We start from the raw sequence: 17795 nt of genomic DNA on the forward strand, positions 1-17795 counted from the left end.
AAAATGGAAATTAAGTTCGATTTTTGAGTGACATTTTTTTCGCGAATAGAATACTTCCATTTTTGTAAAAGGAAGTAAAAATGGTGAGAGGCAAAATTAAAAGAATCACCATAAACAAAAAACATGGCAATAATAGCCATCATATTTTTCAATGATATGTCTACATTAGGAATCTTATGGATATATTTTCATGTATCGTGTTTGCTAAGTTAAGTCAGACTTGCATCCTAACGGTGATCGTTAAAACGGATGCTGCCCGTTTATTCTTAAATCGGATATTACGCAACTCAAGCTTTGCTTTCAAGCTGTTTGAGTTTTGAGTAGCAATAAAAGCAATCAATTGAAGTTTTAATTTCAAGCAGCAGTGCACATGCTAGGTGGACTCCAGCTATTTTTACTTCATCGATATTTGTTAATCTGTTATTACTTCCTTTTACAAAAAAGGAAGTATTGTATTCGCAAAAAAAAAAAAAAAAAAATTCACTTAAAAATCGATTTTAATTTCCATTTTTCTCACCCCCGAATGAATATTGATTTTTTTTTCGACTCGACCACACGTGGATGAGTGCCTAAGAACGTATAAACACGCGAAACATCCATAATGACGATTCCCGACTTAATTACAACGAATTTTCTCGTGACGTCTGTATGTACGTATGTATGTGCGTATGTGTGTATGTGTGTATGTGTGTATGTATCTCGCATAACTCAAAAACGGTATGTCCTGGAAAGTTGAAATTTGGTACGTAAACTCCTAGTGGGGTCTAGTTGTGCACCTTCTCTTTTGGTTGCATTTTGATGTTCCTAAGGGGGTCTTTTGCCCCTTTTTGGGGGGAAATGATTGTTGATTTCGATGTAAACTCAAGCTGTGTTATAATTTGTCGGACACTTGGCGATATATCACCAGTCTTTTGGTCGCCAAGTTTTGTCGCCAGCTTGGCGATAAATTTGGCGATTTTCTTTATTTAATTCCGTTTCATTTTGTCCACTGTTGTTGATATTTAGAGAGTAAACAATTGAATCACATTAAAATTGCCAATAATAAGGAAATGACATTAAATTGGAGTAAAAGGAAGACATGTGATTCACACATCAGCTCGTTTTTTTTTTTTTAAATCAAGTGCTCACCTCCTTGACTCAATTCTAGATCTTTCTCACCGTGGTGAACGAATACATGGACTGGTCTCTACCATTGCTCCACACAACAGATATTTTCTCTGGAACAGTCTCTGCTCTCAGTGATTCCCTCGTCGTCTCGCCCCTCATCCGCACTGGTATGATGCACAGCAATCCCAAATTCCAGCCAGGTCTCAAACCACTGTTTTACGTTCAGCCGAAGACGTATTTTTACGTCTTTGTCCACCAAACCGAAAACGGCGACTACTCTCCGAGGTTGGGCTGCATCACTGGTGAGGACATCGCATACGTCTTCGGAGCGCCCTTGGTTTCAGCGTTGTCTCACTTTGGAACAAACTACACAGCAGAGGAAATGGCTCTTTCTGAAATAACGATGCTGCACTGGACAAGTTTCGCTAAGTATGGGTAAGTTCTTGTAAAATGGTTCAGTGGGTAAACTTGCCACATCAAATTCAAAAATCGACAGACACTTATTGAAGGTTAGAAAAAACAATTTAATTAAGAACTGTTAGTTGAAACGTATATACAGTGCACATAAGTAATTTATATCGAAAATAGGGAACATGAATCCCATCAAAAGGGGTGACTTTCGTCGCATCGAATTTCTACATTTATCGAAGGTGATTCAGTGGCGACTGAACGCTTGATTCGAGTCATAGACTAATAATAAGAATAGACCGAGCTATGGCAACCTTTTCGCTGCTCATAAACCAAACCATGTGACTGGTGGATATCCTAGCAACAGCGGGCGTTGATCGTAGCAGACGATCAACGCTGGCGAGAAATAAAATAAATAGAATTGATGGAACACGAAAGAATGATCTTTTATGGAGTCCGATTTGTAAATTTGTTATTATAAGTTGTAAATATTTTGTTAATATAGTGAGTTTAGACTATATTGTGCATTTTCTTTAGTCAATTTGGATAACTCTCTAAGCAAATAAAGATGCAAGCGCCCAAAAAGAATCGGCAAACGGTAAGATTTTTACCTACAATTTCAATTTAAGATACCGATTAGTACATTTTTGCGTAAACGCAGAATGTTTACGCCATTACGTTCATGCCAACACTGACGTAGCAGTTCCAAATGAAATAAAAGTTACTGAAAACTGATCAAAAACTAATTACTAATGTCAAAATAGTGCTTAACTAAAAGAAAAACAGTTCAATCTCTGCACCTGGAAAAAAAATTATAATGAAAACACATTACGTCTTAAAATACATGTCGAGTGCCAAACTATAGGTTGCCATCTAGCAATAATGCTGGCAAATTTTTCGCCAAGCCTCCCACTAGTCACATGATGTATCCATGAACCAATGTTTTCATCAGCAAGTCTGGGAAAGCTCGGTCTACTCTTATTATTAGTCTATGATTCGAGTTCATGATAGGGAGCGTTGAATGGCTGTTGCCATTCCAAATCAAGTAATTTTCCACAAAGTATCATGTGGGTTGACTACGTGACCTATTTTTAGTATACTTGGTTTAAAAGGTCACGGTACCTCAAAAATGATCAAACGATGAAAATAAAAAAAAATATTGCTTATTTCAAGACCAAAAACCAGTCTGAACACAGGGGAAAAGTTTCATTGCTTTAGTTCAAATATTTAAAAAGTTATGAGTGGTTTTAGGTCATGATCGCTATGTATTCTTATGCGAAAGAAAAACTTTAAATTGATTTTTCTCGATAATCCTTTTTTTTTTTTTGTGTGTGTGTTTTCATGTCATAAGAATCCTTAAGGCTTTTTTTCTATTAGCGATATAGCTTTAAAGTAATACTTTTTGCAATTAAGATAATATATTTAACAAAATTGTGCTTGGGATAAGCATTTTATAAAGTACTCAAATGTTTAGAAAATGTTAAATCTTTAAAAACCATACTTTTTTTTTATTTTAAAAATACGATTTTTTACATAATTAATCACAGAAATTTTCTAATAAACACAAAAGCAATTTAATGCACAATTTTTTAAAGGTGGTGATTGTTTAGCAAAAAGTTTTTTTAATATTAGTTTAAAAACAAAAAAGCCTTTGGGATTTTAAAAAACTGAAATTTTCCAAAATTTTTTGAATTAAAAAAAAGCAGGCAGTATTTTAAAACTTTGAAAGTAAATTATTGATTACGAAACAAGTATGCATGTTATGGTTTCAAAGAAAAATAAAATTTACTGAAATTGAAGAAAAAAGTTTGAAAGGTACTGTGACCCCTTAAAATAAAACTGTAAAAGGCCCTATGATGAACTCTATTGCTAGGAGTAAAAATACAGCAACGTATACGCATGTGCGAATAAAAGCAATTTCAAGGGGTTTTCAATTGCTTTTATTTGTAAACTAGTGGTACCCGCACGACTTTGCCCGTAGTAGAAAATTAAAAGGTCATTTGGTTCACCTGTATACTTACAAATAATGGATGATGAATTTCTCGCCAATTGGCTATGTTTATTCGCTCTCCCATTCCACGTCATGATAATTTCGTAATTTACTCTTGCATCTTATGATAATTTTGCTGCGGAAAATGTTCTTATAATTGAAATAAAAAAAGAACAAAATCGAATTTTCGAAAAATCGCTTCGACGTGCACACCCCCATGCTACAAACTAACTTTGTGCCATATTTCATGAAAACCGGCCGAACGGTCTAAGCGCTATGCGCGTCACAGAGATCCAGACATCCTCCGGACAGAGAGACTTTGATCTTTATTATTAGTAAAGAAGATATATACACGGTGTCGCAATTTTGCTAATTTCATAATACAAAGTTTTTGGATTGATTTTTTACATATCTATTGCTAGGGTTATAGGGTAAGTGCTCCAGTAGTCGGCCAGTCTCCAGTGGTCGGTCACAAGGGCATAAAACTGCTCAAAAATAGAATATGTATAACTCAAAATCGGATATGTTTCATTCCTTTGCCTGTCCCCAATTATCATCCAATAACAGTGAAGTTGTAAGTACTTTTATTCAGTAGTAATGAGTCATTTTATTTTAAATAGTGTGCACATCCTCCTAGTTTCCGATTTTGTTTATTTTTATCTTAAGAAGATACATTATCTTTAAATATTAAGTAGGGTAGGGCACGTTTATGCAGTATCTTTTTTTCAAAACGAATTATAACTGGAGAGCCAACAGTCATAACAGATTGATGCTACTCCTTAGCAAATATTCTCACAAGTTTTTGAGCATTAGTCGAAATTCGGTCCAGCATACAGAAAGAATAATCTGTTTTCTACCAAGTTGAGTAAATTTTGTGTTTGACGTTTTGAAGTTTATTGTGAATAAATACTACTTAGATAAGAAAAAACAAACATATAAAAATTAGCAGAAATTTATTCTTTTTTGAAAATTGTATTTCTATAAAGTGATTTTTTTTTTTTTTTTTTTTTTTTGCACATTTAAAATAAATCTAAACTTGGGCAAGTTTATGCGTTGAACGTCGGAGCACCTTTGCGATCTTTCTCATTGTGTCTTACTAAACGTGCCCCTGACCCCTTTTTCGCGCCAAACTGTATCAAATATTTTTAGTATTTTCCGGTTCTTTAGTTTTGAAAATTGCCATTAAATTTTTGATTAAGTTACTCATTCGTATCTTATACCTTACAATCATATAGTGCTGTCTTCATTCCTCTCAGCTTCAACTTTATACACTATTTAGTCTGTAATAACTTTACTTCATTTTAGCAATGGTAAGACACTATGTTCAAAACACTAACAAAACTACGTTGGGTGTCAAAATAAATGTGCCTCGTGTCCGGGGCAAGTTTACGCAACCGACTTGGACTTAAATATAATTTTTTTAACGGCAAAAAAACACAAGCTGAGCAACAACTGAATATACCAATTTTGACTCCCTTAACTGCTTCTTAAAACCGCAATGTCTAAAATTTCCTAAGTTAAAACACAGAAATTAGAAAATTCATTGAAAAAAATCCGCGTAAACGTGCCACGGTCTACCCTACCCTTCTTCTTTTCGTCTAATATTAATTTGTTTTTACTTATGTTTTAATGGATGGTATAACAGTACGTTTCAATTAAAAAATAAACTCCTTTTTCGACTCAATTATTTTTAGAGGGATGGCTGACCACTGGGTACTGAATTCTCATGCATTTCCAATATCCGGCTATCGCAGATTGACCGCTGGTTCTATACTGTTTGATTGATCTACGCAGTAGTCGATTGCGTAGTTAATATAGATTTTCTAATGATTCTCAACTAGTATAAAAAATAAAGTATTGACGCAGCGGCAATTTATCTGTTTAGAGTAAAAATTCCCTTTCTAACGTTATTTATTCAAAAATGTTTAAGTTTTGTGCCTTAACTATTTTTTAACAAAAAGAGTTGCTTCTTCATTTTAATGCTTCTATTGTTGATTTTAGTTTAGAAGTCACAAAAACAGGGCTGAAAACTGGTTGTAAATTCAGTCCGTCTTTGCGATTAGAATATAAGTTTTAATACTCAACTTGTCATTACCAAATGGTAATTTATCGGGATTTTTTAAAATCAAATCAAGATACGTTGATTAAATTGATAAAACAAATTATTTGACTGCCATTAGTATTTAATTTGCAATAAATAAACATTTCCATTGTAAGGACTTAAGATGTAATACTTCAATAGGTATGTTAGCTCAAATTATTTCAATCAGCATTAAACCTGTGATTATTCTTTCTATTGCTCATTTTGCTAAACTATTTGCTTCACCAAAGGTTCAAGAAACATGTATTCTATTTAGACTAATTATTCCAAAAGTTGGTAGGGAAGACTGTTGCACCTTGAACATGGTGTACCTTGTACCATGCACTCTAATCAGCTTTCGCTTTTACCTAGTGAGGAATCACGGTAATATGTCAGGCATGTGTCTCTCCACCTGTCAGAGTGAGTTGTAGGTTGAAACTCCAGCTTTTATGTGGGCAGGGATTGTTTTGTGATTTGTACAAATAAAAGTAAATAATTCCAGTGTTAATTAAATAAAATTGGACTTTTAAAGACTAGTGTTACCCAACTGATTGACCGTTATATCTATTGCCCATCTCTCGGTAAGTGTATTCAACATTTAGTCTTTACTTTTTACGTAGCTGTTAGGTTAGGGTAGCAACTTTTGTATAAACATGCACCCACGTGTACCTTGAAACCAAGCTCCATCTTCTACCTGGAACCACTGGATCAAGGTGCAATTGGTACATTAGGTTGTAATGATTTTTTTTAGGTTGGATTTCATCATCCCTCGAAATAAAACTGGAAGCAAGAGGGATCCAGTAGATGTTGAGGGATTGCAAAATGCTATTGAAGCAGTAAAAAGTAATGATCCTGACAAAAAAAAGACTTTTAGAGAGGCCGAAAAAGTATTCAAAGTGAGCAGGTTAACCATTACTAGGAATTTAAGAAAGTTGAATGAAAGTGAGTCCAACAAACCTGAATACAACGTAAGTTATGCAGTTAAGCAAGTACAAGAGGTCTGTCTCAAGTACCATGTCTCATGTACCATGGACCAAATTACATAAAATATGTGAGAAATATACAAAAATAGAAAATTTTATTTTTATAATCCGAAATATTTTTTTACTGATACAAAAAGGCTCAAAGTTAAATTTTAATAACAAAAAACCTTAAAAATCACTTTTTTTTTGAAAACCAAAAGGTTTTAGAAGTGGTCCAAGGTACAACAGCCTCCCCTACCACTTTTTATTGCTGCTTCTAACCAAATAGTTAATTCATTCGGTTTTTTCACAACGAAATCAAAATTTACTCTTGTTTAAAAGTGTGCCTGCATTTATTTTAAAATAACATGGTTTCAAAGTTGCATTACGTTGCTACCCACTCCATTTTAGTTTATTTATTACTAACTAATGTTCTTGTTGAAAGATAATCTTCCATGACGTCCCCCATTTCCCAATTTCAATTTACCCACATACAGAGTACTCATTTGGGCAATCAGGGGGGAGGGGGGCAATTGACCCTCTGTATTTTCTTTTTTCTATATTAAGTTCTACATGTTGAAGTTTCGTTCTAATGAACATGGACCAGTCAAGTATCAATCATAACTGTCATTAATTTACTCTTTATCGATCATGAATTTTATCAATTCTTTTATTCAGTTCTTATCTCAGCATACACAGTTAATACAGAAACTCTTTCACCAGGAGGGGGGGGGGGATAATCCACGTTCTCATGTTTTCAAAAGTCCTTTCTCAAAAAACCGGGGGCTTTTCCATGCTTTGATTTCTATTTTCACAGTATGTGATACTACTTAAGTAAATGATTTAGAAGATCTTCTTCTTCTTCTTCCTCAAAAATTGGGCATATAGCCTGTTCCGGCTTCTTGGTCTCCCCACCGCTTCCTGTGCCTACCATGGTCTTGTTTGCCTTTTTGGTCTGTAATAAAAGGCAGCTCTTGGAAGTCTACCTCGTGCCATACGTCGAACATGGTTTTTCCAATCGTTACGATATTCCGTAATTTTTTCATTGAGGCTGAATATCTGTAATTCCCTTCGAATGGATTCATTCCTTATTTTGTCTAGGATAGTGCAGTTCTTCAGTGATTGCAAATACTTCATCTCTGCTGCTTGAATTCTACTAGTTTTTTGACTGTTCAAAGTCCATTTTTCAGAGCCGTATAGTAATATTGGCACCGCCATAACCTTATAGAACTTCAGTTGTGTTTCCTTTCTCGTTTTTCTCTTTAGGGTTCTTGTAAGGGTTCCACATAAGGGTTGAGAGCTATGTAGTTTGTTTTAGACATCATTGTCGTGTGGTTAAAGATGATGTCACATCCTAGGTAGTTGAAGTGCTTCACCTGTTCAATAATTCTATTATCAATAACAATTTTACTTCTAATTGGCTCTTTACCCCTAAATGCCATTGTTTTAGTTTTCGGGATTGAGATCTTCATATTATATTCTTGGCATATCTTGTGGGATGTAGAAGATAAATAATAAAAAATGTATTGCATGTGATGCATATCCAAAATGGTTGCAAGTTAAAAAACAATATAAACATAGATGTTACGAAGACATCAATAATGCAGAAGTTATTGGAATAATTAATTTTGTATGTACAGTGCTGTGCTCTAAGTTTCGCATTACATTTTGTTTAAAGTTATTCACTCATACCCTATAAGAGCTATGGAAATAAAACGGCCGACTACTGGACTCATACATGGTCGAACACTGGATTTCCATGGCCGAATACTGGAACAAATTCTGGTATTAACAATAGATTAGTTTTTAAAATAAAAATGCTTTTATTTCTGAAACAATTTAATGAATCATTATTAGAAAGGCATATCCTAAAGTCTTACAATGTTTTTGTTGTTGTGTTGATTACCGAAATTTATAGGCTATCAAAAAACAGCGATCGCTCTCTTAAATGACCGACTACTGGAGCTCTTACCATATATCAGGTTTTCCCTTTATTTTAGAAATTACGTTGGGAAAACACAAAACAAAAACTAAATTTAAAAATCAAATATTTTTTAAGTTGTTACTTGGTAGCTATTCTTGAAAATAAGTTAGAAACAGCGTAGAAAACCCGCTTTTAAAATCCAATTTTTTTTTAAGTGATAGAAATCATAAGTATAGTTTGAAATTGTATCGTTTTATTAAAACCCTATTTTTTTATACTCCCTGTATTTTTTTTTTTTTTTTTTAAGATTTCAATTTGAATCTGTGTGATGAAAAATAATATCGATCCAAAATAGCTGGTTATACGAAATGCCGTCATTTTTTCCTGCGAGAGAAATATGGACAAGAGAAAACAAAGTGATATTCTCCTTATTTTTATGATACAAAACAACTTTTCATATTTTTGATTAATAGCAATTCATTAAAAGCCTTTGCCAAATAATTAATTTTAAACATAGCTTGCACAAAAACTAGAAAACTGAAGTATATGTCATATTGCAAAATGAGAATTTAACATGATACTACTTTTTGCATAAAAATATTCAGGTAAGTAATAAGAATTTTTTATATATATATTCTTCAACATTTAATTTATACACATATTTATTAATTAATTAATTTTGTTTTGGAAACGATAAAATGAAAGGCGCGTGTTATATCTCAAGTTTCAGTTTCCTATTTTTTGTTTTTTTCATTCCACAAAAAATAATCAGATAAGTTTTAGATTTGCGTATAGTAAAATGCACTTTGATGGATGAGCGTATCACATTTCAATGTGTGTAGGTCATAAAAAAAAATCAGAATATGCTAATGGAACGCATTTTATCCACTTGTTCAAACTCGCAATTAAAATCATATTCTTTATTATAAACACTTAGTGAAATTGATCATCTCGGTTTTAGCACATGTGTTTGAGTTAAGAGAAAATAAAAAGGAACCTTTAAAGGAATTATTTTTTTAAATCAGTGAAAAAAAAAATAAGTTAATAATATTAAAATTTCTTGTGCGCCAATTAATCGCAATAAACTGTTTTCTTGCTACATAAATTAGTAAAATAAAAAACACACTCTATAAATAATTTAATCAGTGTAACGGGCCATTCCACGGGAAAACGGACACTTTGATCCATACGTAATTGGAATACATGATTCATATATTCCAATAAAAGTAATAATTTAATAGCTTAATGAACAAATTTGTGTTGTTTTAGAAATAATGAACGTATGTGTGTGTTCTTAAGCAAATTTTTTCGTTAAAAATTTACAAAACTGATTAATTTTTTAATATTTTTTATTATCCACTATAATATTAAAATCTGTTCGCGTCCGTCTGTCTGTCTGTCTGTCTGAAGATCGATTTTCTCGAGAACCACTGCGAATCAGAAGTCAAACGAGATACCGATCAATTCGAAATTTTCCAAAGAAAACAATAGGACCAATCTCACAATTGTACGACTTTAATTAGCGCAGATATTAATTAAAACGTTAATTAACATAACGCTATTCAGGAATTTTTATTTCTTTCCTGTTGCCATTTTGCATATGGGTGAGCAAATAAAATTCTAATAATTGTGTCAAAAGAGATTTTTTTGGCTGCTGTCCAAATCTTAAAACAACGTTTCCATCTAGAATTTCATTTTTAATTAGTTTAAAATTGGTTGTTCTATTCGGACATTTATCGTCTGCCCTTTCTTATTTTTTCACATTCAACTCTTTTCAGCATATGAAAAATGTTCCTTTAGTAATGTTTATTGATTGAAGTGTAAGTTTATTATTCACCGGCCTCATATTTGGGTACATTTAGGATGTGCGACTAATTATGTTTATTTTGTTGGACTTTTTTCCGTCACATGGGTGAGTTTTCGAATTGTAATAAATCTCTTTTTCCTTCCTGCTTCGATTTTTGCAATACAGTTTGTATCGTTAAAAGAACACGTTAAATTAAGATTGTTTGGATTTCTTTAAGTGAAACAGAGTTGAACAAAAAAGATTGTTTTTAAGGATTTTAACTAAAACTTAATTGGAATCTGATGGCTTGATATTAAATTAATGCTTACTGGTATTAATTAAGTCTTGGTGCTTTAGTTTCCGTAATCAACAAAAAAGTGTGTGTCATTTTATGTAAAAAGCTGATTGTAATTGTACATAAATATTTCAGATATATTCTATCAGATTTAATTCAGTTTAAAGTGAGCACATATTATATATTTTCATCTTTTGTGCTAATTGAAAATACTCATAACTTGTATTATTGATAAATATGATTAACGTTAAAGAGGTTTTTGCCAAAAATATGCTCTACTGGTACAAACCTTGCATTACGCGTAATTATTTACTCCTTAGCGCTTTAGAAACTGATGTCAGAATAATACAAAAACGTCAATTGAACAGGTCTTTCATTTTTTAAGTAGCCCGTGCAACGCCGGGCACGCAGGCTAGTTTTTAATAAAATATGAGCTGTTACGTGCCGGTCAAAATGGCGGCCTATTCATGGAATGGCCCTAAAGTCTGTTCTAGCAGCCTTAATGGGCCGCTGCCCTGGTGGTGCTCTTTCCCTTGGTAAAGAAAAAACTCTGCAAACAACCCTAAGAAGGTTTGCCACTTCGAATGTCATAGATATCGACTTAGTAGCAATGGCACTTGCCCGCAGCCTTTAGAGCAGAGGAATAGGAACGAACCATCCAAAAATTCGGTTAGGAAAATCGAAGTCAAAGATCTAAGTCACATGGCTGACAAGTTTTGTGTAAAACGAATAAAAGAAACTTGGTTTCTTCCAATACTTTACTTTTAAAACAATCATACATCTCTGAATCCTTGCTTCAAGAATGGAGGGCCGTATCACTCATGGGTGGGGAAAGAAAGCAGCCTCCGTTAGTTGCAAGAACTTGAGCACCAAAAAACAGGTGGAGGACTGACTTAGCTCGGCCCCAGGCTTTAGCTGAGCATATTGAGTCATGGCCCTGATATTGAGTGGCCTTCACGCCTTGGGTGACCCTACCAAGAGAACACTTTCCCGACGTTCTTCACCCACACCCCCCGTTTTCGTAGTGGACATCTTAAAACTTTAAAATTTTTGGAGGGATCGAAGACCTTCCAGACTTGTATTGTTCCAAGTGTTCCGATGAGCGGGCTTCGCCTGACCATATACTGTCGTGCCTGGGGCTCTCCAGGAGGGATTTGACTGAAGACCCAGTGACAGTGCTGGGTTTCTTGAGGGTAAACAAACTCATGGACCTGGTCTAGCACTGCTGACCATGGGGTCATGCAACAACAACAACAGAATGGAGGGCTTTTCTCTCTCCACCATTATGCTTTATTAAGGGATACTCCACCTGCACTAAATCTAACATCAAACTCAGTTTGGTTGTAAAGAGGGAGTATCCTTTTCGATGTCCTTTTCTTGTTTAGACTTTCTGAAGACTTTTGGGATTAGAAACCTTGAGTAGTCAACAAGAGCTACTTTTGGCAAGATCACAAACAGAAACAACACTATTTCAATGGCTATTGGGGAAAGATATACTTAGTTTATCAATATGTACAATGTTATACCAAAAATCTTATTCAACAACCTCTTATCTAATGCTAATTTTTTAGTTAATAACCTTCAGCCTAACCCTCTGCTGTTGCTTTTCCCCAGAGATCCAAATGTTGGTACGCAGCTGGGAGATTTGAAGATGGAAATAACTCGAGGAAGATATGAAAGAGTCATATGGCCAGAGTTCACCTCCAATCATCAGAAGTACCTCAGCATATGCAAGTATTGTTCAATTTCTGTTGTTACAAGTATCACATGCTGTATAAACTAATAATTAAGATGCGCTTTATCACAAATATTTTCAACAGATTAGTGTTGAAAAATCTTAATAATTTATTATAGTAGTTTGACATTTTTTTTTTTTTTTTGGTACCCTTTTGATTTGTAGCATTGTTTTGGAAGAAATATTGTTCATAAATTCGTCAGGATATATAATTCGAAAAATATTTATGAAAAAAAGAATAGTTTAAAAAAAAATGTAGAGATAAAGATGCACTGTAAGAAAATTTAGAAACATCCGATTATTTCTGAAAGAGGTTAAGAGATAAGAGCCGTTTCCTGCGAAAACAAACTGTCTTTGAAAAGGTTTGCTGAATTGCTAAAACTGCGTGAGTGTTGTGAAAACAAAATTTAACTATTGATGTCAAAATGCACTCAGCAATTTTATTAAGTGTTTCGCCTTCAGCTCATATGTGTTCCGTCAAGATTGACTGAACCCCTAATGAAGACGAAGTGCAGTCGCTCAATGTTTCGCAAAAATTTAAAGCAAAAGAAAAAAAGGAAGGCTCGTCTTCCTCTTGCAATTCTGGCCAAGCTTTGCTCATTTGCTAAAATGCTTTGGAAGCTTTTGTGTTTAGGCAGGATGGTGTCCAGATACATTGCTACATATTAATATAAAAGTGTTTTATTCTAAAGGTTCCTGATTTATTTGAAATACTGGATTGCTTTTATTAGGGAAGGGAGGCTTTGTAATTATTTTTAAAGATTCTATGCTAATTTCAGGCAGGTTACTTTGCTGTTTTTTGTCACACATGTTACTAATAGAATTTTGCACATTAGTTGCCCATTATTTTTCAAGAACATTTCTGGAACTTTTCTAGAGTGTGGGGTGACATAAGCTAGCTTTCTTGAATTTAAGTTGCCTTAAAATATACTATAGTGCAGATGTTCTCATGCATTTCCAAGTCGTAAAATCGTACCTTTATTTATCTAAATTATACAATATATAGAAAAAAAGGGAGAATAATGTTTGCATGCTTGTATAAACTTTGTGTGAACTTCAGAAAATATGCCGCAATAGGGTTAGTGATTGATAAAATTTTCTTGATTAATATTTGCTTATTGAAATAAAGGTGCCTTAAAACATCTTAATATAGGAGAGGGAGCCACTCCATTTTTTTTTCATTGAAGAAAGGATACGTGATGACCGGGTGAGCTTTTAAAAATTAAAAATTACAACTTTTTGTTTAACTAACGACAGATATTTGTTTATATGGACATTTCGTAGACACTCTTGCCTCTGAGGTACCTATGGGGTTCATTCAAATGAAACCCGTTCAGTGAGTCTAACTTCAAATTAGACGTTAGATTGTTATTCTATTGTTAGAGAGACTGACGCTTGAGCAGTGTTTGAAGTTTCACGGCTACAGTGTAGTTTCACAAGGAAGAGTAGGTGGTCACACAAATTATCGTCTACTACAGAACGTTTCCTTGTTTTTACCACAAAAGTCCACTGCTTGTCGAGTTCCTGGAACGTGAATCACCATCAATGCCCAGGGTAATCAAATCACTTTACAGAAACTTAGACGGGCCATCAAGTCATAATGGTCAGGCATGTTGTTCAAAGGGGCCCACACACCGCTAATTCGGTGCAGACGACATTGCAGCAGTTTCGGTGGGAAACGCTGGATTATTAACAGTCCTTTCAATGTATGACTTTCATGGGTCAGATGTTTCAGAGGTCAGATGTTTTAGTACCTCTGAAACAAGCTATTGACGCACATCGATTCACAATGGACGACGAAGTGTGTGACTGGGTCCAGGCCTGGATCCGATAGCAGCCTACTAGCTTCTTCAGAGATGGAATCGAGTGACTAATGTCGCATAGGGATAAATGTGCCACCAGTTTTAGCATTTATTTTTCAGTTAATAAAATTGTTACCATTACTTTACTCTAGTGACCGGGTTTCATTTGAATGTTCTTTATATAATACCCCAAGATGCAGCGGAATGCGATTTGGGAGCATCTGTTATAGAGAAACCATCGTGTAGCGATAGTGGAAGTAGACCAAGCAACGTGGGATTTGGGAACACGTTGTCTGCTTGTCACTGGGAGGACTGAAAACAGCGCCAATCAGATGAGCTAAAGGTTTCTGAGCAGAACTTTTAGACCAAAGAGTAGTTAATGACAGAGGCAAATGTTGGCGCGAAGCAGAAAATTTCTTTGTTTGTTTCCGCAATCTCTTAAACCTTTTTAAAACCATTCAAAAGTTATCATTAATTTTTAAGTAAAACTGATAATAAACACCAGTATTAAAAAAAATCGAGGAAAGTCGGGTTGTATAGGACACCTAAGCCATTGCAATCATAACACTTTTTGTTTTATTTGTAAAGAATTAGTTTTTACACTAAATTATGCTGTACTAAGTTACCTAACACAAATTGTAAACTTTGGTTAAAAAAAACACGGAATCGTATTTTTTAAACAAATTTTTGTCAAACTCTATTTTTGTTCAATTTTAAATTTTGAAGGGTTGTATCGGACAAAACATTAAAATGTTGAAATAAAAACAAATAGTTCAGAAATAACATTTTAATGTGCAAAAAAATGAAACGAACAAAGTAGTTGGTTACTTATAATAGTATACACGTCTAAAAATGAAAAGCTTTGATCCTATTACCCAAAGTAATCTTTCAGTAGTTTCTCTAATTGTCAGTTTATTAAGTCCAACTCTTTCAATGGCTTCTTCAATATTTATTTCATCCCATTTATGTCATGATTTTTCCATTTCAACCTGTTGGACAAAGAGAAACACCGTCAGTATTTTATTTTGGTGCCAGTAACTTTGTCCGATAGAACCCGGAATTGGTTTGTCCGATACAGTCCGACTGTAACGCTACTGTTGTTTAACCACCACTAGGGTATTACTTAAGCTAGACACTTTTATAGCTCATAATACTTAGATTAATATACTATCAGTTTAAAGGTATAAAAATGAAACAATATAACTTACTCTATGTGTAAATATAGGCCCCAGAAGTTAAGTTCGTACACCGCAATTCTCTCAACAAACAAACAACTAGCTTTACACACAGAATGAACGGTTGATTTGAAGCGTCTGTGGTTTTCTTCCCCAATACGGCACATTATGTTGACCCAGTACGTGCTGCCCCTGGCAGCGGAATTAAGAAGCAGCCCTTGTCCGATACTACCCGCTGTCCGATACTAAACGACCTTCCCCTAAAGAAAAAAAGGTGTGAGTTAATTGAAATAATCTAAACTCTTAAATTTAAAATATTCGAATTTAAATAACGTTAAATAGAACTTATCAAGTAGTAGTAGAAATTGTTCAGCAAACTTGTTAATTATTTATTGTGAGTAGAAATACTTTTAAGTATTTTTAATTTTTCATCACAATGTTTTGCATCAACAATGTATTTTCTGTTTGATAGCTGCATTCAGCGGCTAGATGAACCACTTCTGATCTATGCATCATAACTCACATCAATGTTTCTAACTCTCAACTGAAATCTTGGGAACAATTAAAGGCTATTGAAACTGAATTTCAATATTTACAAAAATACACTAACAGAAAAAATATTTATGCCTCTGTTGAAAAAAAAATACCATTAATCACAAAAAAACATTTTTTTTCCCAAGATAATTTGTTGGAAGTCTGACTTTGAGTTACTCGTTCTCGGTAAAAAGTACATCTGCATTCCAAATTTCCTATTTCTAGGTCTTACAGTTTTCCGCAGAAGAGCGCCATGCACACAAGCATTTCTTTTCTTTTCTTTCTTTATTTTTTTTTTTTTTTTTTGTAGCGATTACAAATTTTGACGTTGTGAAAAAATATCAATTTAAATTAGCTGATTTTATTGAATAGTACAACATTTATAATTTTTGGTACATACTATACAATGTTTTATATTTACAGAGTATACATTTGATACAACTGTACAAAATAATATTGAATATTTTTGTGTCATTTCACAAAATTTTAATTTAAAGCACAAGATCAATATTAAACACAGCTAAACTTCGATTTCCAAGCATCTAATCTCTACTACATACCAGAGCTTCAAAAGGAAAATAGAAACGCTATGAACTTGGAAATACCATAAATCTCTGCAAAATTTCAATATCAGAGCAATATATCTATAATCTTCCAATCTTTCTCCAGCTTTTCTTAGTTACCAGTCGTTTCCCGCCATATGATGGAACAAGAATCAATTTTGTCATCCGATAAATTGCCTTGCTACAGCCGAATAGGAAACAACAAATAAAATGAAATAAAACAAACAACCATTAATATCAGAACGACTTCTACATCACTTACTTCTATAAAAGGTTTCTATATTGAAACTAATATCGGCTTTTAATTTGAAGGAGAATTTCTTAAATCACTTTGAAAGGACTCTAGATAAGAAATTGCTTTCATCTTAAATTTCAATAGGACATTTTATTTTATTTTTTTTCAGCTGCTTCACTTCACAATCACGTTTTGAGAGGAAGAGTACAAAACATTAAATTTTCTTATCTCAATCTGATACTTTTTTTTGGATGTTATGTTATGAGTATTAAAATACTTTATAAACGTACGTCATAGTGAATTGCCTTTTACAATAACGTAATGTGATCATTTAAGTCGAATGCGACTAGTATTATTACTTCTGACATGTAGGTTTGATTAGTTGCGAATATGATTTTTGAGAACTGAAATGAATCTTTTAAACATCAAAAGGGAATGAAATTAAATTTACAATAATGTGAGTGCTATGAAAATTGATAGAAATTTACAATACTGTTTGACCACGGATTGTAATTTGACAATTTGCCAAGTTAAAGACGATTCCATCCGAATGAATCTAGCAGGGGAGAAGTGAAAAGAACGATGGGATTTTGATGCACGCATTTTATAATGTCACTAGTGCCTTATTCATTTATTGCATTCTCTAAAATAAAATAAGGGAAATCAAAAATAGTTACCATGGAAACAACAAAAAGAAAAGAAAATATTTTCATTTCGTTTAGGAACGTAAAAGCAAAATGGTAAGCTAAAAGCTTTGTTGTGAATAGATAAATCAATTAGTTTTGCAGTGAGGATATACATCAAAAATACTTTAGATTTAAAAAAAAAACGTTGCTGAGAGCAAATTTTCATTTTTACAAAACTAAGGCTAAATAATAGAGAGGCAAAAGTGCACATCTGTAACAAACCAACTAACACCCCTACAAACTAATAGATACGTCCTTTTCCGCCTATAAACCGGATATTAGCCTTTCCATGTAATCGATGGTCAGACAGTACAATAAAATAAACTTGTTTCATAAAATCTGATACTGTTTAACCACGGATTGTATGGAAAGGCAAAGATCCGGTTTACACGCGGAAATGGAAGCATCTATTAGTTTTCAGGAATGTCAGATTTTGCAGATGTATGTTAGCCTCCAAATTAAGCAGAGTCTCATTCAAATAAGCGAAATACGCGCATAAAATTTTTATTTTCC

The 17795-nt window shown here is 33.5% G+C and overlaps 1 protein-coding gene across 1 annotated transcript in view; it reads left to right on the forward strand.

Moving 5' to 3' along the window:
• LOC129234401 (neuroligin-4, X-linked-like) overlaps positions 1 to 17795 on the forward strand; it is a 123711-nt gene that overhangs the window by 94234 nt on the left and 11682 nt on the right. Inside the window, exons 5-6 of the mRNA XM_054868396.1 lie at positions 1148 to 1542; positions 12167 to 12282. Coding sequence (XP_054724371.1) covers positions 1148 to 1542; positions 12167 to 12282 — 511 coding nt within the window. The remainder of the gene's footprint in view (positions 1 to 1147; positions 1543 to 12166; positions 12283 to 17795) is intronic.

This window comes from Uloborus diversus, chromosome 1 (genome assembly GCF_026930045.1).
Source record: "Uloborus diversus isolate 005 chromosome 1, Udiv.v.3.1, whole genome shotgun sequence".
NCBI lineage: Eukaryota > Metazoa > Arthropoda > Arachnida > Araneae > Uloboridae > Uloborus > Uloborus diversus.